Genomic DNA, 27,560 nt, shown 5'->3' with positions numbered 1-27,560 from the left:
AGCATATACACAACAATACATTCAAATCATGGACATTTGTCCTTAAGAGAAACTTCCAGCAATGTTTTAAATATGCTAACAGACAAAAGGCATTCAAGTCTGACATTCAGCTTATTACATGTCTGGGGGACATCATTCAAGATGGTTTTAACTATTTCAGTTACCATTGGCTTATCTAGTACTATCCAATCCTGTGTGCTTGCACTCAGTTTGATCAATTTAACAGTAATAAGTGAAGCCAGAAAATTAAAGGAAGAGAGGCCTGACCCATGTTTTAAATCAAGATAGTGATACATCTTAAAGCTGTCATTAGAGATAAATGGAAGGGTAGAGTGGTAAACACCATCCAGTGGTTTAAGAGTAGATGCTGCTGTGGAACCCTATTTTACAGAGACAAAGCAAGCCTGCCTTTTGACAGTACAAAAAAGGGTTCCACAGCAGCTTCTACTCTCAAACCACTGGATGGTGTTTACCACTCTACCCTTCCATTTATCTCTAGTGGGGAAGATAGTGAAGATGTTCTTGCTGAAAGAGCAGTGGGCTGGGTCAGTAACTATGACTGTGCAGTGTATGTAAACCAGAGGTATCATCTTTTACCACTGGGTGACCCTATAGGCCACAGTCTTCAGCTTCAACATGTGTTTTTAATGACTTCTCTTCAAGCCAACTATCAAGATTCTTATAAGAATTATGTTTTTTTGAGTTTTGGATCTGTCCAGTGTAGTCATTTCAATATCATTTAAATTATAGATTTTATTTAGATTTTTATTTAGCATTATTTTTAGAGCTATTTCTGTAAGGAAAACAGGACTCTAGCCTTGTTCTGAAACCAGAAGCAGGCATCATTCCCAAATAATTAATACACTAGGCCTAGTAATATAAGAAGTCAACTTGTTCAGTAAATTGGAATGATCAACTGTTATGAAAGGCCCTGGATAGCTGTATAAACATGGCAGACCGATTCTGTTATTCATCCAAAGCACCAAGCTAGTTAAGACAGTTTAGAAATTTGGCGATAATTGTCAAGGTTGTTAGTCTCCTCACCCTTGTGGAGAGGAAACACAAAAGCAGCTTTTAGAACTGCTTTCAGTTTTTAAGCGCAGTTTTTCAGTTGATATATTGTTGTTGCTTGTTGGAGTCATTTCTTTCTGTCATTTTGTTCAGAAAGAAAACAAAGTATACTAACAATAAATAAATAGTCTTGATATGGGTGGTACTGCTTTAACTAGGTTATGTCCTTTAGGAAACTAGCTAGACAGGGAATTGGAATGTTTTGAATGATTTTCAGTTGGCGATATGCCTGTGAGATGGAAAAGAAGTTTGAATAATATCACAATGTGTAATTCTTTTACCGTTTTGTTTGATTAAAAACATATGATATACAACACTACATGTCCAATTAATTCACCTGGATTCTATCCCGTTTTGTTTGATAATAGTCTGAAAATACTAATTTAATAATACCTGTTTTCAGAAGCTGTGGCACGTCTTGACCAAACAGCTGGTTCCTGTAATACTTCAGGACAATGACTGCCATCAATGCTCCACGGGACAAGTTAGTACTGGATCTCCTGCTCCTGTCTACAGCCATTCAGTGCCATGTTGATCTGTATTTAAAACAGCTGGTATACTTAAGAATGAAGGCCTGGGGCTGTGATATATGGCCAATATAACACGGTGAATAGCCAAGGTATATTGGCAATATAGCACAGACCCCGTGATGCCGTAGTACATAAACGCAGCAAGAGCAGAAAAAATTTACGATGAAAGTGATGTTATACCTGTGGTATAAGAGATTATCAGCCAATCAGCATTTAGGATTCAAACCTCTCAGTTTGTTAATATACTTAAACCGCTGCTGGATGTGATTTTGTCAGGTATAATGCAGTGTGGATTATTTTCTTCATCCTGGGCTTGGGGACCCTCCTGCCATGGAACTTTTTCATGACTGCAACCTCGGTAACTGTTCTGCATTTGTCTACATCTTCCTGTTTCTAATAACCGTGGATAATCCAACTATGTGGGCTAGTAGTACAGCGATATGCTGTTGCACAGACCCATTCCCTGTGTTTAGATGGTAAAACACCTGGCCTGAAATGATGCAACTTCTTTAACAACAGGGTATTTTGAATGCTTCAGGAGGTCCATCGAGGGAGGACATTTTATTTGAGACCGCATTTGTAAACCGAAGCCATCTGGTTTAACCCAGAGGGAGTTGGGAATTTTCACCAGGTGTGTTACCATGGAAATGTTTCCCTAACCACTGCCCTGGCCCTTGAAAGCTAGCTACAACTTAAGTTGTCAAAGCCTGTCTCGTTTCTTTACCCCGGGCTTCTCTTTAGTACTTCACCAGCCGATTGAAGGACGATGTGAGCTCAGCCAATATGACGGCCAACGTCACAGTGTTGAATGGAGACACAAGGAATGTCCTGGAGTCCAAGTTCAACAATGTGATGACCCTGTGTGCCATGGTGCCCCTGCTCATCTTCACCTGCCTCAACTCCTTCATCCACCAGAGGTATACTTAGATCTAATTGTCTCTGCTGTACAATGTAGGACTCACAAGACATGCCTCAAATTCCAAAGCACCGCTCATCTACGTTCCACATGTTGTCCGTTGGTGACCCCCCACTCCTGTATAAACAGTCCTAGGAACACTCCGTCTGTTTTCCCTTCTCCTCCTCCAGGATTCCTCAGAACTGGCGTATCGCTGGCTGTTTGGCTGTGATCATGGTGGTGTTCCTGCTGACAGCGGTGCTGGTCAAAGTGGACATGGACCCGCTCCCCTTCTTCACTCTAACTATGATCAAAATCGTCTGCATCAATTGTGAGTGGATCTCGGGCAGCCTGTTATGTTAACATCTAACCCACCAAGCTCACACAGCTCCTTCGCCGTTTGGTCCGTCTGCCACTGAGATTGCTTCTTTTTTTTTTTAAACGGGATGTAAAACAACAGCCCCTCCCGTAACGGTCCTGTTGGTTTGACCCCTGATGCCTGATTAACAGGGTTGCTCAGCAGGTTCTGCCAGAGGGCAGGAGACTGACCCAACCGGAGGGCTTTGATGTTGTTGTCCACATCCTTCTGTGAAGACTATGAATGAAATGTTTATTATGTAAAAAAAGAAAAATGTCAATGTTGTCATTTGTTTTCCTGTATGTCTCCTGGATGCTGGGATGTGCAAACTCTCCGTCTTTTGATCTTCCTTCCTTCCAGTCCCCAGCCCTCCGTTTAACGCTCTCAGGACCCTCTCTGATTCTCTGTCCTGTGTGTCTTGATAGCGTTTGGGGCGGTACTCCAGGGCAGTTTGTTTGGCCTGGCTGGAATGCTCCCAGCCTCCTACACGGCACCCATAATGAGTGGACAGGGCCTTGCCGGGACCTTCGCCGCCTTCTCCATGATCTGTGCACTAGCCAGTACGTCTGACATATTAGACACTCCCAAGTAAACACTTCCAGGTTGTGTGTGTGTGTGTGTGTGTGTGTCAGCCATGACCTGTGCCCTGGCCACTATGTCTGACACTGTAGACAAGCTCCCAAGTAAACACTTCCAGGTTGTGTGTGTGTCAGCCATGACCTGTGCCCTGGCCACTATGTCTGACACTGTAGACAAGCTCCCAAGTAAACACTTCCAGGTCATGACCCTGTGTGTGTCTGTAGGTGGATCAGCCATACAGGACAGTGCTTTTGGCTACTTCATCACAGCCTGTGTGGTCATCTTCCTGGCCATCCTGTCCTACCTCATTCTGCCCCGTATGGTAAGACCTCAACTAGCACCCTCCAACAAACATTGACCTACCTCTAGTCAGTTATTTTTGATGCAATGATCTGCCGTCAGTGCTAATTCTATGGAGATAGGCCTGCTTCTAAATTATCGCCAATGTGCAGACAAGCCACAGATATATTTATTTTGTAAATAGAAAATACAATTCACAAATGTCTCATGATCTGCCAATATGAAACACGATCCACAAATATATTTCACTACCCATGAATAAACACCATTTTGCTTGTTCTTTATAGTTTATAGGAAACTGGGATTGCCTTGTAGTACATTGTTTTGTACTTATAAATTGTAGTGTATATTTGTGACTTGTAGATTGCACAATCGCAATATTTTAAATGCAGTTCTATCTCAATTTAGTTCAATTTGTCAGTTGAAATTGCCATTGCCTCAATAAAGGTAATGAATTTAATTATTGGTTAGTTAGGTCTGTGAGATGCAGCATTGCTCTCAGCTCCACACCCTTGTCACTGACACCTCCTAATCCCCATTCCACCTTGGGGACCTGAAAGGGTCTCTTTGTGTTATTTCACTGTTCATTACTTCTATAATGTTTTTATCTAGTGAATAAGGTCTCTGTTCTGAGTAGGCTTGCATTGCCTCTGCATTTTCATACTTGTGTTAATCTTGTCAGGACAAGCTGTCATTCTTAAATATATTTACATCAATTCACACTACCATTTTCTTCTTGGGGCGATAAATATAGGCAAAGTTGTTGATACGTTTCACCATGTCCTAGAGATGTTTACACAGTTATCAAAATGCAGAGGCAGTGTAAGCCCACATGAAACACAGACATTAGACATTAGATCAAAGTATTCCATGTAGAAGAAATTAATGGTGTAGTAATGCTAACAGCCCCTTTCAGGTTTTACATAGAGGGAATATATAAATGTGTAAAAAAAAAAAAACTCTAGATGGATTCAGTGACGTGATTGCAGTCAGGGTGAAAATGTACACTCCCTGGAAAGTTTAAAATGTGTGGATATCAGTGCTAAATTCCAACTACATTCATTGATAAAGGTTATTTAATTTTACGATTCACAAGAAAATAAACACTTTGAATGCTATTTCCATATGTAGAAACACCCCTAGATGACCCATGTCATAATGGCTGACTTTGTAATAAGGTGCACTAAAACGGCGGTTATAAAGGCATTTCCAATCAATTTGAAGCGTATCATTCCATTGTACAACGGATCATTAACAAATGGAGGAAATTCCAGACAGGCAAACTGCAAAAGAAAGATGCTCATGAAGGTCAAACTACCTTGGGTACTTGAAGCAGGCCATGAATCCAAGAAAACCATTGAACATGACACAGTTGATGCTGAAGAGTAAAGAAGTATGGGCAAAACGTCCTCCCAGTTAATGTACAAGAACAGCTGATAGTTATGAGAAATGCCTACATGGACAAGCTAGGGGTACACTTATTTTTCCTGCACTATGAAATTGTGCTCCTGTTGATTTTTGATGAATAAATAAAAGTAAAGCCTTTCTGTGTAGGTTGTTGAATTGGGTTACCTTTATCTATCAATCGTGTTGCAAACTATTTTCCAGAAGCCTGTTTATTTTTTCACATAATTGTATACTGTGTAGCTTAGCAAATTAGTTCAATTGTTAATGTCTATTTCCACAATGCAGGAGTTTTTCCAGTACTACCTAGAAAGTAATGGTTCCAACCTAGCCAGTGGAGATGAAGAGAACAAGATGGACTTGTTGAAAAAAGGTAGTGACAGTCTGCAAACGTAATGTTACATCAGGCCTATTGGGTTTATATTAGAACTACAGTTTGGTTCTTAATATAGCTATGGCATGTTTCTTGAATTATAATTCTACTTTAAAGTTGCATGTGTCTTGTATTTCTGTCTTGTGTGAAGCTAACAACAAAAGAGGATGTGAGGAATCAGACAGACTTTTGTGTTATGTGATAGACAGCCCAGGAGAGAAGAGGGCAGTGGTCAGTCTGACAGAGGAAGAAACCTGGCCCACCACTTCTGTGTTTGGCATCTTCAAACAGGTAAGGGATTATATAAACCTGCTGGATTTGGCGGTGGGGAGAGGGCAACCCCCCGCTGACGCTGAAATGTTGTGCTCCGCTCCCCGGCAGATCTGGGTGATGGCCCTCTCCGTGTGCTTCGTCTTCACAATCACCATCGGCGTGTTCCCTGCCGTCACGGTGGAAGTGAGGTCCAGCGTGGCTGAGGGAGGCACGTGGAGTAAGTGTCCTGGGAGGTTACGGCGCTTGGCAGTAGTAACCCATTACACACAGTGTCGTTATTAACTGTGTGACATCGCTTGTCATTCGACTGTCTCCACAGATAAATACTTCATCCCCGTGTCGTGTTTTCTGCTCTTCAACGTGATGGACTGGGCAGGCAGGAGTCTGACCGCCGTGTGTATGTGGGTGAGTCTGAAGCTCTGAGTAATGGTTCCTTTGACACTAAAGGGGTCCGTGGGTGTCTACCCCGGCCTAGTATCTGGGCTCCCTCACGTGGCTCCGCTCGGTCAGCCCACCGTGCCTCATGGCCAGTCTCTTTGACGTGATCAGAATGCATTGGCGTTAAGTGGAAAGGGATGTCTGGATTTAAACGTTGTCGCAACGACCTGTCAACAATGTAATTGTCCTTTTTAAAAGCTTCTGAGGTCAATTGAAGAATGCAATGTATTTGTAAGAAGGTTCTTTGTAAGACACTCCAATGTGACTCGCAGGCAGGCAGGATTGTATGCACTGAGCAAAATTCAAAGACATTAATAAATCCTACAACATTATTCCAAATGGCCAATTCAACTTTATCTTGTCATGCTAACATTTATTGCAACCGTTTTTGCCAAATCCTATGGTTAATTTTAGGTTTTTATCTGGAAAGAACTGATTTCTGACCACAGTCTAAGCTCCCCTCTTGCCGTTGGTTAAAATGTTTTTCACTCGCTCTCTTTGATTTTTCTAACATTCCAAAATATGTTAACTATTTATCAAAATATTTAAGCCAGATCTTCTCCAGACTACTCACTGGCGCTAACACAACATCATGGCGCTCAGGGCTAGTTAGCACCCTCCGTCACGCCATCAAAGCAATAGAATTAGAGTTGCAGCCACTGGTGAGTAGGAGTGAAATCTAGATGAAACATCAATGGTTGGGAGTTCTGTGGAAAATGTGGGTTAGAACAGAACACTTTGTCTAGGCCAGTTGTTATTGTTGGACAAAGCCCATGTGTTATTTGGGCAAAAAGGTTATGTGACTGGCTTATGGTGACACTGAAGGGCTACTGTTGACTTGGACCTTTTGTAATGTAAATAGGTCTCATGACTGGGGCAGTAACATCTCCCAGCTCTTGACCATGTGATTCATTGGCTGAGAGTGATCCCTATGGAGGTATAGTTAGTGTTCTGTTTAGTTCAGTGGATTTCCATTTGAAGTGTTTATTTCTGAAGTGAGAAATGCAATGTTTCACATCTGCAGTTTTCGTGTAGATGAGTGCTCGTTAGTCTGTTTTGATGTAATATTAATCAAGGCTATTATTCACAAATTATACAATATAACTGGAATGCAATGTTTATGTAGTGTACTTGACTGTGTCTTGTAAAATTAATGCATTTACTGTTAGTCGCTATAGGTAAAAGAGTCTGCTAAATGACTAAAATGTTAGACATCTCGTTGTATTTATAACACATTTTTAAATAATATATTCTTTCATTATAAATGAGTTATATGTTTAATTCATTTAAATGTAAAAAATAATTACATTTAGTAAAACTACTTCTGAGAGTGAGGTGGATGTAGGGACATTTTTGTTACGGAGGCTTTAATTCATTACAAGTTACTCATATATCTGGCTTATGATTTGGCCAGACATGCTTTATCTTAGATGTAGAGGCTAAACCATTGACTTGAGACCATTTGTGTTTCCTGGCACCAGATGACAGCAGACATTAACCCAGACAAACTCACCTAATTTAACCCAATGAGGGCTTGTTAATTAGTTGACAAGTAGAATCGGGTGTGCTTGTCAGAGGCTACAACAAAGAATTGTGGTGTTGGGGGTACTGAAGGAGTAATTGCTGACCCCAGAACTTTATGAGCCAGCTGTGAACCCTTTACTCGCCCTCTCTCCGGCCCATCTGAAGTCCTGCCCTGAACCTTCGTCAGCCACACAATCTCTTGTTTTCCTGCCCTGGCTCCTTTTTCCCGCGCTGCCATCCAATCCAATTGAAATAATCTAATCCTGTCCCATTAAGCTCAGCCTAGTGTGCAATAGTTCAGTTATTTTGCTAAGAAAATGTTTAGGTATCTCTTTCTACAACATTGTGTTTTATTAACCTAGTTATTAAACCGATTTAGTGGGGTTTAAACTATGTTACTATAAGTTTGGAATGCGAGCTGTGAAGTCTTTATTTTTCCTGTATTCTGTTACTCAAGGCTTAATTTGGGGGTCGTTGCTGAATTCCCTGATTTCACTGACTGCTTTTCTAAGCATTAAGAGCACCTAGTGTTTCAAAGCCTGTCTTATCCAGGGTTTGGCTCTGAGACAACACAACCTTGCTCTGTCTCATTCACACAGGATGTGTGTTTAGCCCCTGCTGATCCCAGTCAGTCTAAAGGGAGCTGCAATCAGGGTTGATTTCCAGAGGATGTACAATAGAAGGGTGGAGTGGATCTGAATGATTTTCTTGACGTGTACTGAAATGTGTCCTGTTATTTCCCATCAGCCCGGGAAGGACAGCATCATGCTGCCCATCATGGTGGGCCTCCGTGTGGCCTTTGTTCCCCTCTTCATGCTGTGCAACGTCCAGCCCAGACAATACATGCCCGTCATATTTGAACACGATGCCTGGTACATCGTCTTCATTATCCTCTTCTCCTTCAGCAACGGTTACTTGGCCAGCCTCTGCATGTGCTTCGGACCAAAGTAAGACCATCACCACTGACTAACACAGTACCTCTCCACCCTCTGTAACTGGGGACCAGCAACAATGGCTCATCCTCATGACACAAAAGACATTGCTTTGATTTCATTCCTGTTTTCTTCCGTAATCAGGTATGTTGTTTTTCTTGTTTTTAGGAAGGTGGCACAACACGAATCGGAGACGGCCGGTGCCATCATGGCATTCTTCCTGTCTCTGGGTTTGGCTCTGGGAGCTGCCCTGTCCTTTGTCTTCAGAGCAATCATCTAGACCTGGACTTTCACAACCAACCTGTCATAACTCTGCTCTCCTACCTGCTGTGGAATAGGGGGAGAGGGAGATTTGACAAGGAAGTGTACTTTGCCCTATGTTACCAGTTGGCAACTAGATTCAGTTGTGGGAAGATTTTTGGCTAAGCAGGTGGTCAGGGTGGGGCAGAACATAGTTAAAATATATAGAGAATTACTAATGCACCACAACTGAGCTCAAAAACACAGATAGCTTTTTTTGGCCTAACCCCATTATGTAATACCGTTTCTTTATGTATGTAATCAATGTGCACTGTTTACTCTTTCTATTGGAGCTGTGAATATGTGTAAAAGTTTTAGACCTATTTGTAATTTTTAGATTAAACCCTTAAAAATGTTAGAGCAGTATTTAGGTAGAGAACTTGGCTACTGGGGATTACTCATGTAACCATGGTTCTACCAAGACCCATTTGGAAATGACCTACATGGGGAAACCAGGTTTTAGTTAGGGAATTTTTGTTTGTTTTTAAATCCAAAAGACTAGAGAAGAAAACGAGCCCTGCTCTGTTCTAACCAATGTTAGCATCGACCCTACAATGCAGCCAGCCCCTGGGAGTCTGCTTTCCCTTCAGCCTCTGACTGATGAGACTCTCTCCTTACAAAAGGATGCAGAGTTAATCTAGTTCAGGTGTTTTTTGCTCTCGCATCGTGCTGTAGTTGCCAACATCTACCATGTCTTTCATCTTACAGACAACGTGGTAGAATGCTCAAGGGAGTTAAGCTCGTAGGTCAACGTCCTGCTGAGCCCTAAGTGATGTAGGATATATGTATTTATATGGATTGTGAAACCTCCAGGCTTCTAATGTCATTTTGGTATGTGTTCTCATTGAGTTTTATAGACATTATGGTTTTACAATAAGGATTTTGTTTGTTTTGTCATTGAATGGTATACTTTTTAGTTTTAAATAGTTTGGTGGTTTTTGACCAGTCTAAGTCAGTGTTTAAATGGCCATTATAGTATAGATTTGCCATGACATCTAAATGTATTTTTTTACCTCAGTATTTTAAGAAAAGCAACAACAAATATGTAGCTATTGATTACTTGTTCAAGTGAACAGTGAGGGAGGACAGTTTGTAAACTAACCCCATAATTTGCAATCAGTTATATGCAATTTATTGGGGTTTAACATTAAAGCATTTGTATTAGTTTTGAGTGCCATTTTAAAACCAGATTTGTACATGTGAATTTGCCTAGTTTGTAACATTCATAATGTTTTTATGAACGGACAATAATGCCTAATGTGCCTAACAATGTCTTGAGTTTTACATGGGAATGTTTGAAGTTTTCATGCTTTATTTTGTTTCCATAATATACAGTACATCATATTAACCCACTTGAAAAGTTTCTGCCATTTTGTTTTATCCTGTGTGGACTGAAATACTGACCAAATGATTTCTCTAGATAACCTCGGACAGAAATCTGTTGTGGTTAGTGTGGGAGCTGGGAACCTGAATGTAGTAATGATGGCTGCATGTGTATCACAGTTACCATTATTCTATTACATAAAACAGTCCCATTAAGTACAAACACATTGTATTTAGGATTTTGTCTCCCTCTCTAGGATTTACAAGGAAGCACATACTAAATAAAATAAATAGGTATGTCCCCAATGTTATATTGCAACACATTGTTTTTGTGTTGTCTACAAATACTGCATTGTACAGTGTAGTTTGTTGTTCAGTTTTGTTAAATAACAGAATAGTGATCCAAATGTGACCTTTTCCTATACAGTGGCAAGGTTACTCTGTTGCAGAGGATGTGCCAAGATCGTAGCACGAGCTTGGACAAGGATATCCCTTCCACTATCTTGTGACAGTGCTTCTCTGGTTTCTCTAACGGCATAGTTTTGTAGCTGTTAAAGAACGAGGCAACACAAATATATAGTGCCCTTAGCTGATGGTTGTGTTGTTGAATCTCCAACCGAAACTGAAACCATAAACGGACATGTTGCCAGATTTAATATTTAAGCGTAAGACTAATGGTTGTGGAAGTCTCAAAGCGAGAAGTAATCAGAGCTGAAATTAGGGATGACAGAAGTAATGCAACACTTCAGAATCAGTCATTTTACTATTCTACTGGAATACAGTGAAAGCAAGCACTAGACTTTCCCTTTGTTCTCACATTAAACAAAAGGAGTCTGATGAATGGTAGGTGACTGATTTTAATTGATAAACTTAACAATAGTTTATTGAAAAATAAATTACAGATGATTTAAAAAGCAGACAAACGACCCACTCAAATTCCTGAATGTTTCCACTTGGGACAAAGCTATCTTGCCTTGAGTGTGTTTACATACCAGTATAGCAGATCAAAAGATGCAATTGTAAATGTAAGACCAATTCAAAACATTCCTTTAAACCACACTAGGCAAAAAAAAAACAACTTGCCAACAACACTATAAAATGTATACAAAGTTTATTAAATATTTTTCATATACATCATGCCCTATTTGTAAAACATTTTTAAAAAATTAGACTGTACAGACTGGCGCATTCCTAGGTGTGACAGTTGTGGATGGAATTGGTACTATAGTGTTGACACGATCTCATCATTAGTGCTTTATTGAAAATAAAAATAAAAAACATGCTAGCTTTGCAATAGCTTTAATAACTTGTGGGTTTTCAAGAAAGGCAAATAAACCGTCCGAATAATGTTCCCCAGCTAATCACAATAACTTGTGCTCTAGGGCCTACTGTATTGCTATATAGATCTAACACCATGCAATGAGTTGTAATACTGGTAGGTAGACACTAAAGCAAGATTCAAGTTCAGTACTTTAAAATAGCTAGAGGCCCAATAGGCTTTCTAAATCCACCTCAGTTAACCACCAAACATTATCACAGGAGGGGTGGAACAGACTGGCTTGGGTCCAGTATGTGACCAAGCAGAAAGTTCAACTTGCATCCAATTGTACAGCGTCAAAGAGCTGTTTCCCTGAATTACCCTAGAAACCCAAGCAAGTGCAATCTGCTTAATATGTTTACAGTATTAGACACTAAATCGGAGTCAGCCAGCCTACTGGCAACCCTTCAAAATGTACAGTTGTGACAGTTGTCCGTGTGCGCGCGCGCAGTTCTTTAAGGTGGGGAGCATCTACAAATGGCACATTCAAGAAATCGGTCCGATTTTGGTAAAGGCAAGAGCAGGTCGGCAGCTCCACTTGTTAACCCGCTGATTGTCCACCGTCCAAATCCGAGAGTACTGTAGAGGTGCCACCAGTGACGTGTGTAACTACAGCAGACAGAGAGACTGACTGGCTACAGGCCAGGGGGGTGGGGGGGGGGGGACGACTTTGGTTTGCACAGGTCCACAGTTCTAGGACAGCACACTGAGTGGGTGGGCGAGCGGATGGTAGAGCAGTGGGGGGGTTGGGGGGGGGTCAGTGGGACTTAGTGTGCTGTGTGGCCTGCTCTGACAGACTGGCTCTGATGGAGTTAACCACAGTCTGTCTAACATTATCCTCCATATATTGCTCACTCAGGGGCTTCAACACCTGGAGAGCAGGAGAGAGAGCAGGAGAGAGAGAGAGAGCACAGGGGGACATCAGACTCAATGAAGACCACCAGAAATACAAGACATGAATACAAGGACACTACAGGGGAGGAAGGAAAGGTTCACCGTCAAACATGCAGACTGAACATGATTCATTAATAAGATTTCTAATAAAAATTGGGGGAAATATGATAATGGCAACTGAAAAAAAAATGTAAGAGAGATCTATGATGTGTTATGATTTAAGACTAGTCAGTAGACCCATTCCAGTTGGCCTGTTGCATTTATAAAATCAGAAGATTCAGGGGAATCACTGTGCACTACATGTGGACTGAACCAGGCACTGACACCATCTTCCCTGTAATTAAGACAATGATTGTACTGTATAACTAAACTGTGACAGCCCACACGCTATCCAAAGGGATGCTAGTGGGACAGAGGTTATAGAACCTAGGAAAGAATGCGGGCAAAGGCCAAGCACGAGCCAGTGAGATCACATCGGACAATATTGGCAAATTCTGAAAGGCTTTGGTTTGGAAATGCCTACTCTGAAGTGTGCATATGCAATACCTCAAGTCACCACTTAAATTTGGTAAAAGAAAAATGTGGTTTGTAACATTCTACTTTAGGGAACAGGACACTGTCAGCATAATGTCAGCCAGGCTTCCTCTTCCAGTGGGGAGGAGAAATTACAACCTGATGCTTCAGATTTGTACGTCCAGGGCTATTTGACTCCGTGATCAAGACCAGCCCCATGAGCCACAAGGAAGGACAAGAGCAGAATGCATATAGAAATAGAGCCAAAGCAACTAGCCAGGAAAGCAATTTAGTCAGTCTTCTTGTAATTGTTGTTTGAGGTTAGTCTCTTTCGCTGCATTGGCGCTGCTGGTAGGAAAGAGCTCCATGTGATTCGACTCCTGGCTGACTCAAAGAGTTTGGAAAGCACCTGGAGACAGGGGAAGTGAGTGTTAGCAGAGAAGAGCAATGCCAGTAAGCCAAAGACAACCAAACAACCATCCAGACAGCACAGTACACCGAATTACACCAGGAACAAAGCCACCACCTCTCACCTTTCGGGGAGTCCTCTGTCAGACAGAGAGAGGGAGCGCAAGATAAGATCAAAGAAGGAAATAGGTTAAAAAAGTTAAGTATCACCAGCTGACTAAACAGGGAAATGGCAGTGGATTTGGGTGGTAAAGAAAAGACATGGAGGTCATTTAATGGAGCCCGGAGTTGGATCGTGATTAGACTGAGTTGATGGGGAAGATCTGAAAACTGAGGGAAGATCATCAACATCACAGGAACAAACAAACAAACAGCTACACTGTCATTCTTAATATCCTTCATATAAGTGCATTTAAAAGCCACATCGGCACCCACCTGTTCCCAGAGCGTGTCTGCCAGCAGGTCGATGACGGTGCCCACGTCTCTGAACTCCCCTGAGTATTTGACATACGCCCACATGCAGAGCATCATCAGGGCCACGCCCATGACCAGGTTGGCCAGCACGGCAATAGTGTTCATTCCGATGAATCCGGTGAGCCCTGAGACGATATAGGTGGCGAACATGACGACGAAGAGCGTAGCGGGCGTGCGCGCCGCGTAGAAGATGTTCTTGCCCTCGTTGTGCTTGTGGAAGTTGGAGTAGGCCTCGTCCAGCTCGCCCTCCAGCTGCTCCTGGTATCTCTTGCAGAAGTCCTCCCCGCCCATCTTCTTCACCGCACGGAACTGACGCACGGAACCCTCCTTGAACTCCTCGTGGCAACGCTCCAGGTCCGCGGGGGCGATGTAGGGTTTGTCCCCGCCACACACCTACCAGAGACACACCACGGTTCAGAAATCAAAAGCACCATTACCTCCAGAGTTACTTTCAGTGTTGACTGTATCTTGCCAATAAACAGTAAATGATCTGCTTGAAACGTTGTAGAGTTCTGAACAAACCATTTCCATGCTTTTGCTGTAAGTGTCTTTCGCTCCTGCAACTGCTGTAAGATTATTGGCTTCAGCGGTTGCCTACGTTAAAGAGGGGAGAATGTCAGCACAGTCAAACAGGAAGGTTTCTTCAGAATAAGACACTGCACAGGACCGCTCCGAACCCTTCTCATTACATCAGTACAGACCTGCAACATGGATTTGGGATGAGGAAGCTCTTCTCCTTGGTAGATCTTTATGTAAGCCTGGAAAACACGCATGTGGAGAAATGTTCTGTAGGATTCTATCAGATGTAAAGACATTTTCAGACCACTTACCGGCATTTCACAGGAGAGAGTCGGATCGCTCGCTCACCTTAAAGTACTCTACTAAATCCCTGCAGGTCACTTTAGCACCTCCAATCTCCTTCTCCACCAGGTTCTCAGGAGCAAGCAGTAAGGGCACCAGATTACCCAAGGCCTCCTTGAAGTCACCGTCAATATCTACAGGAAGATAACAAAACCACAGTAAAGCACTATAACAGAGCTCTAGGGTTTAACCATTTAACCAATGGTTAAACAGACAAGGGAGTCACTGAGGATGAGATCACGTAGGTGGGATATAGAAGTGAGAAAGGTCGCACCTTTTAACCTGCCGTCAAACATTGGGTTGGTGGCCACCTTGAGCCCAGGGTGTGGTAACAGGAAGCAGCCGATGTTAGAGAAGCATGAGTGGATGTGTTTCCTCACAGTCTGCAGCTCCTCGTGCTGATTCTGTTTCACCTGTGGGAAACACGTCTATTACATACAATCCAAGAAAGACACAGATCTTCTGTCCAGGGCTACCTGGCACGACAGTGCAGCCGTTACATGCCACCATAAACTATACAGGGCTATATGTAAGGCACCGGGGACTGTGGTGTATGGCCAATATACCACGGCTAAGAGCTGTTCTTAGGCACTACGCATTGCGGGTATATTGGCAATGTATCACACAACCCCCAAGATGGCTTATGTGAATCCTGATTGCTATGGTATACGAGACCGTATACCAAGGCTATGACATCACATCCCTTTTTTCTGCTCTGTGTGGGAATTGGGTAACCGGTTTATAAAATAATCACAAAATAATTTGGCTGAGACACATTAGTCTAAGTACTCAGTGTTAAGTGTGGAGCAGCCAATTTTCACATTGTCCCCAGACCTCAAGTCTCTTCTCAAGAAAGCGTTTTCCTCCCTCCAGCCCGTAGTTGTGTTCATATGGATAACTCCAGTCTCGGATCAGGAACATGAGTGACTGGAAAACAACAAACACAGGGTTCCTGAAAGAGTCTGCGCTCAGAGAAGACACGTGCAAATAGAAATATTACATTTTGAATGCTGAGCAAAAATAATCATATCAGGGCAATAACACACCTGGAAGGGTTTAAGATAGATTTCCTCCAAAGCCAGCCGGCCATATTCTGTAAAGAGCTAAACAGATGGAGTAGACAATGAGTTGACACACCAACAAATGTGTAACATCTATTAAGATGGGGAAACATTCTGTATGTACCTGGAGATGCTGAAGGTCATCCTCCTGAATATTCTGGGACAGGTTATATACCTGAAAACACAGAATTATACAATTAAATATGTTTTTTAAATTTTCAGGAGACAAATAAACCATGTCTATCAAGTACAGACTAGGAACTCTACGGGCACAATGAGCATTCTAGATTCCTGTCTATTTTTGGAAGCTGCACCCCCCAGCCTGGTTAACACAGATCTACCAAGGACAGAATCTGTTCCACAACTCGACCCAGCTACTTTTAGTGCTCAGAGACCCAAACTGCGGCCTGCCAAATAACATCAACATACTCCATTTAGGACTTCAGAGTAACAGACTATTACTTTCTTTCCCTGGATGCCTAATCCACATTTGAATGAAAGGAAACTAGTTATACATGTTCGGTCAACGTGTTAAGGAATGCAAGTTATTTAAATCTTGCCATATATTTTCCAACAGATTCAAATCAAACTAACTTAGCCTGTATTCCTGGCAAGCAACTCCAGTGCAGATTTATGGTTGGTTAGTTCGATGGTTATTGTCCTGTAAAGTATTGTGTTGGATAGGTCTGAAACGGGAAGATTTGCATTAAGGCCAAAACAGTGTAGTCCTTTGACAGACGTGTGTGCAGTATTATGTCCCTATAGGATGTAGGGATTGAAATGTTAGTATGTTAATAGTTGTATTCATTTTTATATTATATTATTGTGGAGTCACTAAACAATGTAGCGGACTGTTTCGTATGTCCATGGGTATCCAACACAACGCAAGATCTTGTGTTTGAGCCCATGAATATTCTACTGGCCATGGGCGCACAAGAGAATACCCAATCAGACCAACGGCACAAACTCACCTGTACAGAGCTGGTCATGGTGCTCAGGGCGAACACAGTTGCGCAGTCCTTGATGGTGGACTGGCTGTCGAAGGCACCCTGCGTGTCCACCAACAGAACAGCAACCTATCGAGGGTTAGGACACGGCTGGTCACCTCTAGTTCATAAAGACATGATTGAAATCCACTTAAAGAAATTTACCACTAATGAGGTTTTGGGATGGACGTAAGATCATACATAAACACAGAGGGAAGGGCTTCTGTAGTGTCCCTCTTGATGTAAGGCGCGTGCCAGCGCAAGACTCACCTTGCTCCCGTCCGGCTTGTCGACCACAAACACCTTACTCCAGACCTGGATCCCTGTGGTCTCCCTCTCACAGCCTCCTCTCCAGCTGAACCCGGTCAGGGGCTCATCATCTTCCCCCAACCACCAGTCTGCCTGCTGCTGGATTAACACACACAAGGAATTCATTCCCGCGGGCCAGTGCGCATCTCATCTAGGCAATGAGGATGAAATAAAGCCCAACGGGAAACAAAGAGGACAAAATAATCACATTCATTTTATGATGGTCTTCATCAGCAGTAGTTCCACAGTGTTTTTTACAGATACTCAGCCTGAAAACCCAAGGAACATGCAACAAGAAGGGGTGTACCAGTTTAATACAGCGTGCACTGGCAACCTCCTACCACTAGAGATCACTGTGGTATCATTCAAACGACAGATCAGCTTTGCCAAACAAGTCACATCAGACCAGGCAGGTCAGTCTGGGACAGCGGTAACGAAAGCCTGGGTTCCAAATTCCACTTCATTTGAATTATATATTAATTGATTTTTTTAACCCATGCATCTAGTTTGAAGGTCAGAGATTGCATTGGTTTACAAAACTAGGTAGCATTAGAACCGTGATGAAGTATACAGAAACAGATGACATACCAACACTTGTAATCAATATGTTTACACCAGTTGACTTCATTCAAACTGATGAGAAACATTTTCACTCAAATAAGTCTGCAGGACAGATGGTCATTGCAAAAGGTTGTGGCTAGTTGATTTTGGTGAGAGCTTGGGATAGGCGTCTTGTTCAAAGATTACATTGACAGCTTTCAGGCTGAAGAAACCAGATACTTCACAAAAATAGTACGTAAGAAAAATCCTTAATTTTAACATCTCTAAAGTTACTCTTATTTTTTTATTTTTTACAAATGTTCAATTAGTCTAAAATAATTTCAAATATATTTTTTTTTGGTGCTACAATATATCTTAGTGTTTGAATGGTTGTTTTATACAGTCCTTTTTGTTAATCTTCATCAATGGCGTGAACATTTTCTTACATGACTGACTGACTGACTGACTGACTGACTGACTGACTGACTGACTGACTGACTATCTACAACCCCTACCATACTTTAAGAGATAATGAAAAGACAAACAAGGATATAAGTGCGTGCAAGGCATTCTTCAGATAACACGTTTTTCGTATACCGTCTGTCTCCTCCCTCAGAAAAACCAAACAGTCCAGTCAGGGAAGAGCAGTCAAACCTCTACAAACAAGAAAATGCTTCTTCCTCTCTAACAGAAAATGTGACTGGAATGTGGTGTTCCTGACCATAAAAAGAGAGTGTAGACGTCAGTAGGAAATGAGACTGACCAGACAGGTACCAAAGAGGCCTCCGCTTGGGTTGAAATAACAAATACATCTAAATGTTATGACCTTCTGGAGAATAGCATGGACACTAAACAATCTCTGAAGTTCTTTTTCTTTATTTTTGTCTGGAGTTCAATGCGGCAGATGAACACAGAGCCATCCTGAGAACCTGACCCTGGATCAGACTGGGTGCATTTTAATCTCAGAGTTTACAATGACAAGCAACCACTGCTCTTCCACCGGTAACATGTTTATTAGACTTTCTCAGATCCTCGCCTCACACAATAAGAACAACAGAGACACAAAAGCAGCCGGACACATGGAAACAGACGGTCAGTCTGAGGCAGACCCTTTCCCAAGGTTCCTGGCCTATTATTACACAGCCTCGGTAAAGTACTGATCCTGCAGTCATTCCCTGCTGCTTGGCTTGTGCTTAGTATGGAAGGGCATAACTGGCCGTTTTCATTCTTGCCTCGTCTCCAGTTCAAACTCTGATTCAACTTAAACAAGATGCATGTTTACTCACCTACTAAGATCCCACTGGCCAACTTAAAATCCCAGCCTATAGTTGCAGAATCCTAATCTAGTTCAGAAGCAGGCAAAGTCACACAGGCCCTAAACGCTTGGTTATAACTGAACTGCCCTTTCCTGAGGACTGTTGCTCAGCTGTCCGGAACTAGATTAGAAATACCATTCCTGTACAAATCCTCCAGGACCCTCACACCCAAGTGAGCCCTTTTCCTGTGTCAACTGCTAATGGGCACATGAACATTTGTCTTAACGTTAGTTTGGCGCTGCCAGAGATCTCCACCTACAAGTCTTGAGTCATCCATTTTGAAGAGCGGCAACAACCCTACACCCAGTGCTCTGGAAAGCCATGCTACAGGTTGGATGGGTTCTGCAATGCATGGCTTCTCTGTGCCCTCACAACTTTAACAACAAACGCAATGGAGTGAAAACATTACACATACCTATAATGATTATACCCATAAGGAATTCACACTGGTAATACTCGTCCCAGTGATGTGCCTTCGGGAACCACTTGTCCCAGAAACTAGCAGATAGATGCATATTTAAAAAATTATAATTCTAATGAGACAAACTGGTTTAAAATGTTGGAATTACCTGAAGACAATCATAATTAGTTCACAAATGAAAACGCCTTTGGAGGAAATAAACAGCCTGAAGTAAATTGACACAGAAAAAAGCTAATGAAGATCCATGTAGATGCGTTAGCCTACTTCCAGTTTAGTCACTTTAAAAACCTTTACATGGAGAACGTAATGCATCAGTCAGACAGATCTAGTGTCTCATTAACCTGGTAATCGAGGACTCTAATAAATGGTGTAACAGCAGCAAACCACAAAGAGTTACTTTGAAAAGGATAGCAGTACCTAAATATTCACCCTCTAGCCTAAAAGTATAATGATGCTGCAATCTACTGCATTTAACAACACTGACTTCCAATGCCATCAGACCAAGTTTGAGCACAGCAGAAACATTGCATTTGGCCACTGGGCTTTATAAATGGGCTTGCTTTTTCCTGGTCAGGCGGTGTGAGATCCGTCAGTATTCTGTGCTTGTTTAAAGCACGGGTATCCCACCATATCCTGGGATGTTTAGAAATAGCTATGGGAAGGTTGTTTTTAGACTACCTGTAGACAACGAATTGGCTTTTTGCATTTATACTGTAAACCTTTGAACAGGAGGACGGAAGAAAACATGAAACATTGGACACCTCCCAACCCTAGCATTCGGCAATGTATCATCCCGTCTCACCTGGTTGTGCATGTAGCGGAGCATGAAGTCCAGCAGGAAGGACTTCCCTTTGCGGAAAGCCCCGGCCACCGACACCACCACCACATTCAGGTCTCGGACCTCCTCCTGCAGCAGGAGCTTCTCCAGGGCCTCCGTGTCCAGCTCAAACTTGTGATTGTCCTCGTCAGCTAAGACAATCTGGATGGGTCGAGGAGAATCCACAAGAGGCTCCTCCGTTACAGGCCGCTCATTGACTGGGCTCGTCTCTGGAGCCTGTTCCCACTTGTCTGTCTCACCATCTGCCTCTGCCCGAGATCCCATGTGGGGATGAGGCCTCGGATCGGGCAGGGACAGAGGAACGTCCTCCACGCCACTCACACCTGACAGAGAACAAGACACAGGTTTCATGCTGTTTGGATCAGGGAGAGACTATGTATAGAGTATTGCGGCCACCGCTCCTTGATCTTTTGGCTAGGTTTTAGAACACAGACAGGAGCACAATTTAACCTATGAACATTCTTAGTGAATTTGGTTCTATGTATATTAAACATTCTGTCAAAAACACCACAAATTTGGAGAAATGTGCAGTCTGGATCTTTTCACAAATAACAAAATGTATATGACCCATTTTGGCCTGGATGTGTAATATATGTGCATAGTCTAAGTAGAATCAATACAATACTTCAGCGAGCTGTGAGATTTTAAGTTTGGAATCAAGGGTTTTTGATGAAATCACAAATATGACATTGTGGAATCTTCGCTAAATCCTTACAACATGGTATACCATTTTTGGGGATTAGTGCATCAAAACTGCGTTTGAGACAAAACAAAGCATATATAACCCTCAAAAGTATAAGAAGATCAAATGGCCTATAGGTCAAACCTTTCTGGTTTCACTTCTGCACTCCTTAAATAATTTTAGATCAATCAAAATCTTAACAAGCATTCTATTAACAAAGCATTCTGTCAGAAGTTGACTTTACTCCTGTGAAGTTTCTCTCAAGGTGAACTGGTAGCAAGAATATCATCAAGCAAAATATTAGGAAATGAAGTTGATTCTTGTCTTATGTTTACTGTAAATATAGTAGAACCATTTGGATTGTCATTTTTTTTTTTTTTTAACTTTTGCAAAAGTTGCACTACAGTTCTGAAGATGCTTATTACAAATGTTCACCATTTTAGTGATGGCTGGACTGGAAAAACATGTTTCAAGAGTGAGTCATTGGTCTTTTGGAAATCACAGATTCTACACTGGCCGCTTAACCCAGCCACAAAATCAAGATACCATTTTGAAAATAATGCTGGAGTGAGAAATCAACACGGAAATATCAATGCAAATAGTACCAGCAGCCGGATACTTACTGTGAAACACCATCTCAGGATACACTGCGCCTACAGAAAGTCTACACCCATTGAACTATTGACAGTGGGAGGATTCTACAACCCTTTTTTAAACCTAAAAATATCTAGTAAAATATGTTACTGAAATTATCTAGTGGTCAACAACAACATATCTAGAACCTAGTGGTCAGACAGAACTTATACTGTATTCTGGGTTTTATGGTGGGCTTGTCAAACAGAACTGATCCTGTATTCAGGGTTTTAGAGTGGGCTTGTCAAACAGAACTGATCCTGTATTCTGGGTGTTTGGGTAAGCTTATCAAACAGAACTGATCCTGTATTCAGGGCATTAGGGGGTGGGCTTATCAAACAACTGATCCTGTATTCAGGGCATTAGGGGGTGGGCTTATCAAACAACTGATCCTGTATTCAGGGCATTAGGGGGTGGGCTTATCAAACAACTGATCCTGTATTCAGGGCATTAGGGGGTGGGCTTATCAAACAACTGATCCTGTATTCAGGGCATTAGGGGGTGGGCTTATCAAACAACTGATCCTGTATTCAGGGCATTAGGGGGTGGGCTTATCAAACAACTGATCCTGTATTCAGGGCATTAGGGGGTGGGCTTATCAAACAACTGATCCTGTATTCAGGGCATTAGGGGGTGGGCTTATCAAACAACTGATCCTGTATTCAGGGCATTAGGGGGTGGGCTTATCAAACAACTGATCCTGTATTCAGGGCATTAGGGGATGGGCTTATCAAACAACTGATCCTGTATTCAGGGCATTAGGGGGTGGGCTTATCAAACAACTGATCCTGTATTCAGGGCATTAGGGGGTGGGCTTATCAAACAACTGATCCTGTATTCAGGGCATTAGGGGGTGGGCTTATCAAACAACTGATCCTGTATTCAGGGCATTAGGGGGTGGGCTTATCAAACAACTGATCCTGTATTCAGGGCATTAGGGGGTGGGCTTATCAAACAACTGATCCTGTATTCAGGGCATTAGGGGGTGGGCTTATCAAACAACTGATACTGTAGACTAGGCATTAGGGTGGGCTTGGTGTGGGGTAACCATGTTTTCAATCCTTCCATGTTATGCAGAGTGCAAGGAAAAAGTTAGATCCAAACCAGATATTGTGTACTACATTTATTAAACATGAATCCAATTAATTAAAAATGGCCAATTTGTTTGCATTCAATTACCATAATGTCTCAGATCAAACACTATGCAAACAATTTCAGAAAATTCTGGAGACGATTAAGGACTTTCTTCTTCATCAGAGATTTCACTGCCAATCACAGACCAGCACCAAGATTAAAAAACACTGTACAAAAACAGAAAAATAAATCTCACCAAAAAAATTGCCCAAATAGAAAGTTGTTTTACAAATGTATTCTACAGCAGGATATTCATGGTTGCAGTGAAAAAAAATCAAGCAACATTTAAAAAGAAAAAAAAAGAAACGCCTGAGATCCTGACATGTCATGATTAAATGTATGCAAAGACATTTAGGCCTGATGTATAGACTAACCACAGCCATAAGCCCTATTGCTTTTATAAAGTAGTTACCAACGCAATTAGTGCAGTCGAACGTTGTGTCACACCTGTGTTTTACGGTTTTATACGGCACCACGCCTAAGCACAAGGAAGCACCACGACCTGAAGCACAAGGTTCATAACTGTCTTTTTAATCCAATGGAAGGGGAGAGTACTCCATACAACATACTTGAAATGAATAATTAGGAATAAACAGGAGCAGGAACCATTTTGTCTAAAAAAACAACAAAGAAACTATTTGTAAGGTGTAGTCACGATTACATTCTTAAAACAACCAATAACAGACCTAATCATAATGTAGCCAAAACTAAAAGGAGCGCATCTAATAAAATGTATTATTTATTCTTTATATAACAAAGCAGCATTTAGGCTGCAAGTTCAATCTCTCTGCCCCTAAAGCAACAGTCCCATCCAAAATGGGCAAGCTCATCATTACTCTTACCATGCCCATAGGTCTCTCCTGTTGCAGACCATGTCTATAGCAGACCATGTATGGAGGTATCTATATCTCAGCTCTCTATCTGAACCAGCTGTGTGTTTACTCTCCCTCTCTCATCTCCTAACCAATATCAAGCATGAGAAGTCAACACAATACACAGAGACAGGTGCACAGAGACAAATGGGACTTCCCCTGTACTTCGCCACAATACCAACATTCTACAGCAGGGACCTGCACAGCAAGGATGAAGTTCAACAGCGTGTTAACTAAACCACCAGTCTTTAACAACAATAGAAAAGCTAGCAAATGGATTAGAAAAACAACTTGGCTTCTTGTGAAATTATAAGCACTGAATTTGCTGATAGCTACTTTGGAGTAATACGTAGTATGACCGAGTTGTGGTTATACGACGAAGCCATCTAAAGTTGAACGCACTGACCATATGACTAAAACATAAACAGACTAGAAAACTGGGAAAATGTAGGCTATAAAATGCAGGCCTACTTTCCTAGCAGCTAACATGGAGGGTTCCTGTTACACTGCAGTAAGACTAATAGAAAGCACTAGCTATTTCAAGAGAGGAATGTTTCTTACGAAGAAAGGCCTGCAAAGTTCCTAGCCAACTTCACAAAAATAAAAGTTATCCTTGTTGTCAAAAAAAGAACTTGTGCCAAGCAAGTTGAAAGGGGTCTGGCTGCAATAGAACCGTTACAGTCAGCTTGTTTGATAAGAAAATGTTTGGTACAGAATCTGAATTACAAGTACATTACACAGCCAAAGGTGTTGTGTACACACTATGAGCCACCTTATTGGCGGTGTCAAAAACCACAGGCATCCAGTTCCAGGAAGCAGACAGGCATCCAGTTTAAAGGAATGGCAGCAATTTTGATTAAAGGAATGAATCAGCCCGGTTCAGTTCGATTAAAGGAATGAATCAGCCCGGTTCAGTTCGATTAAAGGAATGAATCAGCCCGGTTCAGTTCGATTAAAGGAATGAATCAGCTCGGTTCAGTTGGATGCAGTACACTAACATTTGTCACAAACACTTCATTTTTCACTTAATAAAATATATTCCTGAGAGAGCTCATCGTGGGCTTCGAAGATGGATATGTCTCAAGTTGTCCTAACCTGGTGGGAACCAGAAAAGCTCAAATAGGTAGTAAGAAAAATGTACCTTTCAATGGTCCAAGCAAGGACAAGTGCCAGTACCGTCTTAGGTTTAGAGTAAAAATTACAATCAGGGTTAGATCGGTGAGGTTAAGGGAAAACCGTGGACTTATTACTGAGGCTACGAGCTCCACAACCAATAGCGTCAGGCCAGTGGTTCTGAAACCAGTCGCACGTCTAGACCAGCCATTAGCACTGACCTGCATAACAAGCTGCATAAAGCTCACTTTCAGCTAAAAACACAGGCAAAAAAACTATTGTACAACAATATCAGGAGGGTAATAGCAGTCTGAAGGGTCAGGTCTTGCTATAGTGATACATTTAGGAGATTAGGCGAGGCTATAGGCACATGAGGTTTGCGTCTCTAGTAGTTTAGGTTACTGTAATTCCTGTATAAGACAAATTTCAATAGCACATTAGACAACCAAAATTTAACTTACATTGATAGTCACTCAGCTAATGAAGCCTAACATGGAGAAGGCATTTTAATTAAAAAATGACCATGCAGATGTGCAATTTTCATTACATGCCCATTTTGAATTACATGCCCATTTTGAATTTGATGCAAGCAAAACATTTAAAAAAGTTGGGACGGGACATGTTTACCAGTGTGTTGCATCCTCTTTTAACAACACTCTGTAAGCGTTTGGGAATTGAAAGTGAAATGTAATCCCATTCTTGCTTGATATATGAGCCGCTCAACAGTTAGGGGTCTCCTTTGTCGTATTTTTCATATCATAATGCGCCAGATGTTTTCGGGTCTGGACTGCAGGCAAGCCAGTTTAGCACCCAGACTGTTTCACTACGGAGCTGTGCTGTTGTTATACGTGAAGAACGTGGTTTGGTATTGTCTTGCTGAAAGATGTGTCCAGCATAAGCCTATAATGCCCATTATGAGTAGAGAGTACCTCTACGCACATAACGTTTCGTGTCTTGCACTTTCGGTTTTGGGACTTGTCAAACGTCTAGGAGGCAGAGCAGCCCTCATGGCAGACATTAATGTGATTGGTTGACTCAGAGGGCGGAGCTTACTTTCCGTTTCTGAAATCACTCAATTGCAGTTTCTTTCTAAAACGGTTAGCATAAGGGTTAGGTAAGGATCGGGGTCAAGCACTAACACTTAATGTCAACTCAGATCCTCCCGATTTTCAAAGGCAAGCTCCGCCCTCTCAATTGAGTCAACAAATCATATTCATTTTTGACTTCAGGGCACATTTACTACCAAGATGTTTGTATAAGTAAAACACCAACGTGCTGTCACTTTTGCGCCAACATTTGAACATCGGTGTTAAATATCGGCCATCGGCCTGCTTGACAGTACAAAATCAGTATTTACAGACTATCTGTCACTAGCTACCCATGTTAATATCATCAACAGCATCTTAAACATTACCTGTACAGATTGGGGAAAAAAAGAGTAAACCTAGCAGGAGACAAGCGTAGCTAAGCATGGTGTGGTTGAGATGCGAACTCCGCTACATTAAGCAACAACAGCTGCTTAACCAAGCAGGTGTGTCAATACCCACAGAGTACTGTAGCATAGGTAGATCCACCATAGCGAAGAATAGTGCCAGTAAACTAACTGACTAGATAGTATTGGCTGACTAACCACCTAAAACAGCACAATAACAGTACTGTACTGTACACCTTTCATTGGCTGGGTGCCTGTAAGTAAAAACAGCTCCAGCTAGCGTGGCTACTGGAGGTTATTAAATTCAGGAGAAAGCACCAAACGAGGTACGTTTCAGTTGGTCACAGTCATTGTCAAGTTCATATTCTCTATAGCTAGATTTTAAAAAAGTTACCTTCGTCAAAGACATGTCTTTTACGGGTTTGGTTTTGTTCGAAATGATTACGTTTCCTCAGCCCGCTCAGTCCCACCTCCGCCATCTTGCTCAGTTTAAAATAATCACACGTAGCTGACGTCAAAGAACCCAGATTCGACTTCTGCCTTCATCAAGTTCACGTTGACTGATTATATCGCTGGGTCCTAAAGAGGATGGTAGCCATCCGTCCTCCTGTTCGTAGCCATGCATGCATTAGTGAGCTGATGCAAGCTGTACAAAAATGTGAAGTGTTGGTTCCATGTTTTGTTTATTTCAAAAACGTTATTTTAATATCCTAGAATTATCTACCCTTCTGAAAGGTGTGGCATATTGCACACCAATGAGCTGATGATATTGCATGAACGTTGCACAGGTGCACCTTGTGCTGGATATATATAAGTTTTGTCACACACAATAACATATATATTTTACATTTTAATGGTAGCCTGCAATTTAATTTTAAGGGGTATATCACGCTCTACCAACTGCTTGTGGAGGCCTGGGCACTTAAGGCTCAATGAAGGCCGATCAGAATCTTTGGCACATGCCTTGGTGATGAGGGACTGGAATGTAAAGAGACTGGGTATTCGGGGTAGGCTGAAATGGTGTTTGTGTACCTTTTTTCTACATTCTAATTATATAGTAAATTATATTAATATATTTGTTATTTAATCTTTAAATGATAACATAACATGATATTTCTCTATTTCATTTATTGATTTAGCCATATAAGCTATAGAAATGATAATGTCTATTGACCTACAATGAAATGCCTCTAACTCAAAAAACTCATCTGGCTGATATTATCTATTTACAGATTTGCTAGCTACCAGTTATCTGACTACCAACCTAGTGTTTCATTTGCAATAGGCCCTTCTCTATTATAAATAATTGTCTTGATTAGAAGGCAAACTTTTAAATGTCAGGCAAAATTGTGCATCATCATTGTTATTGATATTTAATTATTGCCACTATTACACAAATGTCAATGGAGTGACGTTGGTGTTATTCTGACTGCGAGTGACTGTGTTTTATTCATG

At 41.8% G+C, this 27,560-nt stretch overlaps 2 protein-coding genes across 11 annotated transcripts in view; one reads left to right on the top strand and one right to left on the bottom strand.

Annotated features, from left to right (window-relative positions):
* slc29a1a (solute carrier family 29 member 1a) overlaps nucleotides 1-10,601 on the top strand; it is a 28,774-nt gene extending 18,173 nt beyond the window's left edge. For 2 of the 5 annotated variants that reach the window (XM_010869630.5, XM_010869617.4), the window contains exons 2-13: nucleotides 1,475-1,555; nucleotides 1,878-1,959; nucleotides 2,343-2,518; nucleotides 2,688-2,827; nucleotides 3,280-3,414; nucleotides 3,658-3,755; nucleotides 5,426-5,510; nucleotides 5,662-5,801; nucleotides 5,892-6,000; nucleotides 6,103-6,188; nucleotides 8,493-8,692; nucleotides 8,846-10,601. In XM_010869630.5, coding sequence (XP_010867932.1) covers nucleotides 1,527-1,555; nucleotides 1,878-1,959; nucleotides 2,343-2,518; nucleotides 2,688-2,827; nucleotides 3,280-3,414; nucleotides 3,658-3,755; nucleotides 5,426-5,510; nucleotides 5,662-5,801; nucleotides 5,892-6,000; nucleotides 6,103-6,188; nucleotides 8,493-8,692; nucleotides 8,846-8,957 — 1,392 coding nt within the window. In that variant the 5' untranslated portion in view covers nucleotides 1,475-1,526 and the 3' untranslated portion in view covers nucleotides 8,958-10,601. The remainder of the gene's footprint in view (nucleotides 1-1,474; nucleotides 1,556-1,877; nucleotides 1,960-2,342; nucleotides 2,519-2,687; nucleotides 2,828-3,279; nucleotides 3,415-3,657; nucleotides 3,756-5,425; nucleotides 5,511-5,661; nucleotides 5,802-5,891; nucleotides 6,001-6,102; nucleotides 6,189-8,492; nucleotides 8,693-8,845) is intronic. The other 3 variants (XM_010869636.4, XM_010869624.4, XM_010869643.4) reach the window with 2 other exon arrangements.
* A 538-nt stretch (nucleotides 10,602-11,139) lies between these two features.
* Nucleotides 11,140-26,641, bottom strand: atl2 (atlastin GTPase 2). 6 transcript variants are annotated; one of them, XM_010869610.4, is made up of 14 exons: nucleotides 26,500-26,641; nucleotides 20,204-20,562; nucleotides 17,086-17,223; nucleotides 16,801-16,905; nucleotides 15,954-16,004; nucleotides 15,815-15,871; nucleotides 15,603-15,695; nucleotides 15,043-15,181; nucleotides 14,775-14,902; nucleotides 14,609-14,665; nucleotides 14,430-14,501; nucleotides 13,869-14,300; nucleotides 13,559-13,573; nucleotides 12,388-13,434 (listed from the first exon to the last, which is right to left on the bottom strand). In XM_010869610.4, exons 1-14 carry the CDS (start codon nucleotides 26,582-26,584, stop codon nucleotides 13,315-13,317), a joined length of 1,851 nt encoding a protein of 616 aa, XP_010867912.2. In that variant the 5' UTR covers nucleotides 26,585-26,641; the 3' UTR covers nucleotides 12,388-13,314. The 6 variants fall into 6 exon arrangements, with proteins under 6 accessions (XP_010867899.2, XP_019903001.2, XP_010867912.2 ...); XM_020047439.3 differs by having other exon boundaries at nucleotides 17,086-17,220; XM_010869597.5 differs by lacking the exon at nucleotides 13,559-13,573 and having other exon boundaries at nucleotides 11,140-12,489.
* Between the last annotated feature and the right edge of the window lie 919 nt (nucleotides 26,642-27,560).

This window comes from Esox lucius, chromosome 6 (assembly GCF_011004845.1).
Source record: "Esox lucius isolate fEsoLuc1 chromosome 6, fEsoLuc1.pri, whole genome shotgun sequence".
Taxonomy (NCBI): domain Eukaryota; kingdom Metazoa; phylum Chordata; class Actinopteri; order Esociformes; family Esocidae; genus Esox; species Esox lucius.
The sequence above is the reverse complement of the archived record's forward strand: the minus strand, read 5'-3'. Positions and strand labels throughout refer to the sequence as shown.

Excerpts from the sequence above, each read along its gene's own strand:
- atl2 (XM_010869610.4), bottom strand. The coding sequence starts at position 26,584 with ATGGCGGAGGTGGGACTGAGCGGGCTGAGGAAACGTAATCATTTCGAA. Across the intron at positions 15,696-15,814 it reads TCTATCTTAAACCCTTCCAG|TCACTCATGTTCCTGATCCG; the intron begins GTGTGTTATTGC and ends GTTGTTTTCCAG. Across the intron at positions 15,182-15,602 it reads TTCTTGAGAAGAGACTTGAG|GTGAAACAGAATCAGCACGA; the intron begins GTCTGGGGACAA and ends TGTTTCCCACAG.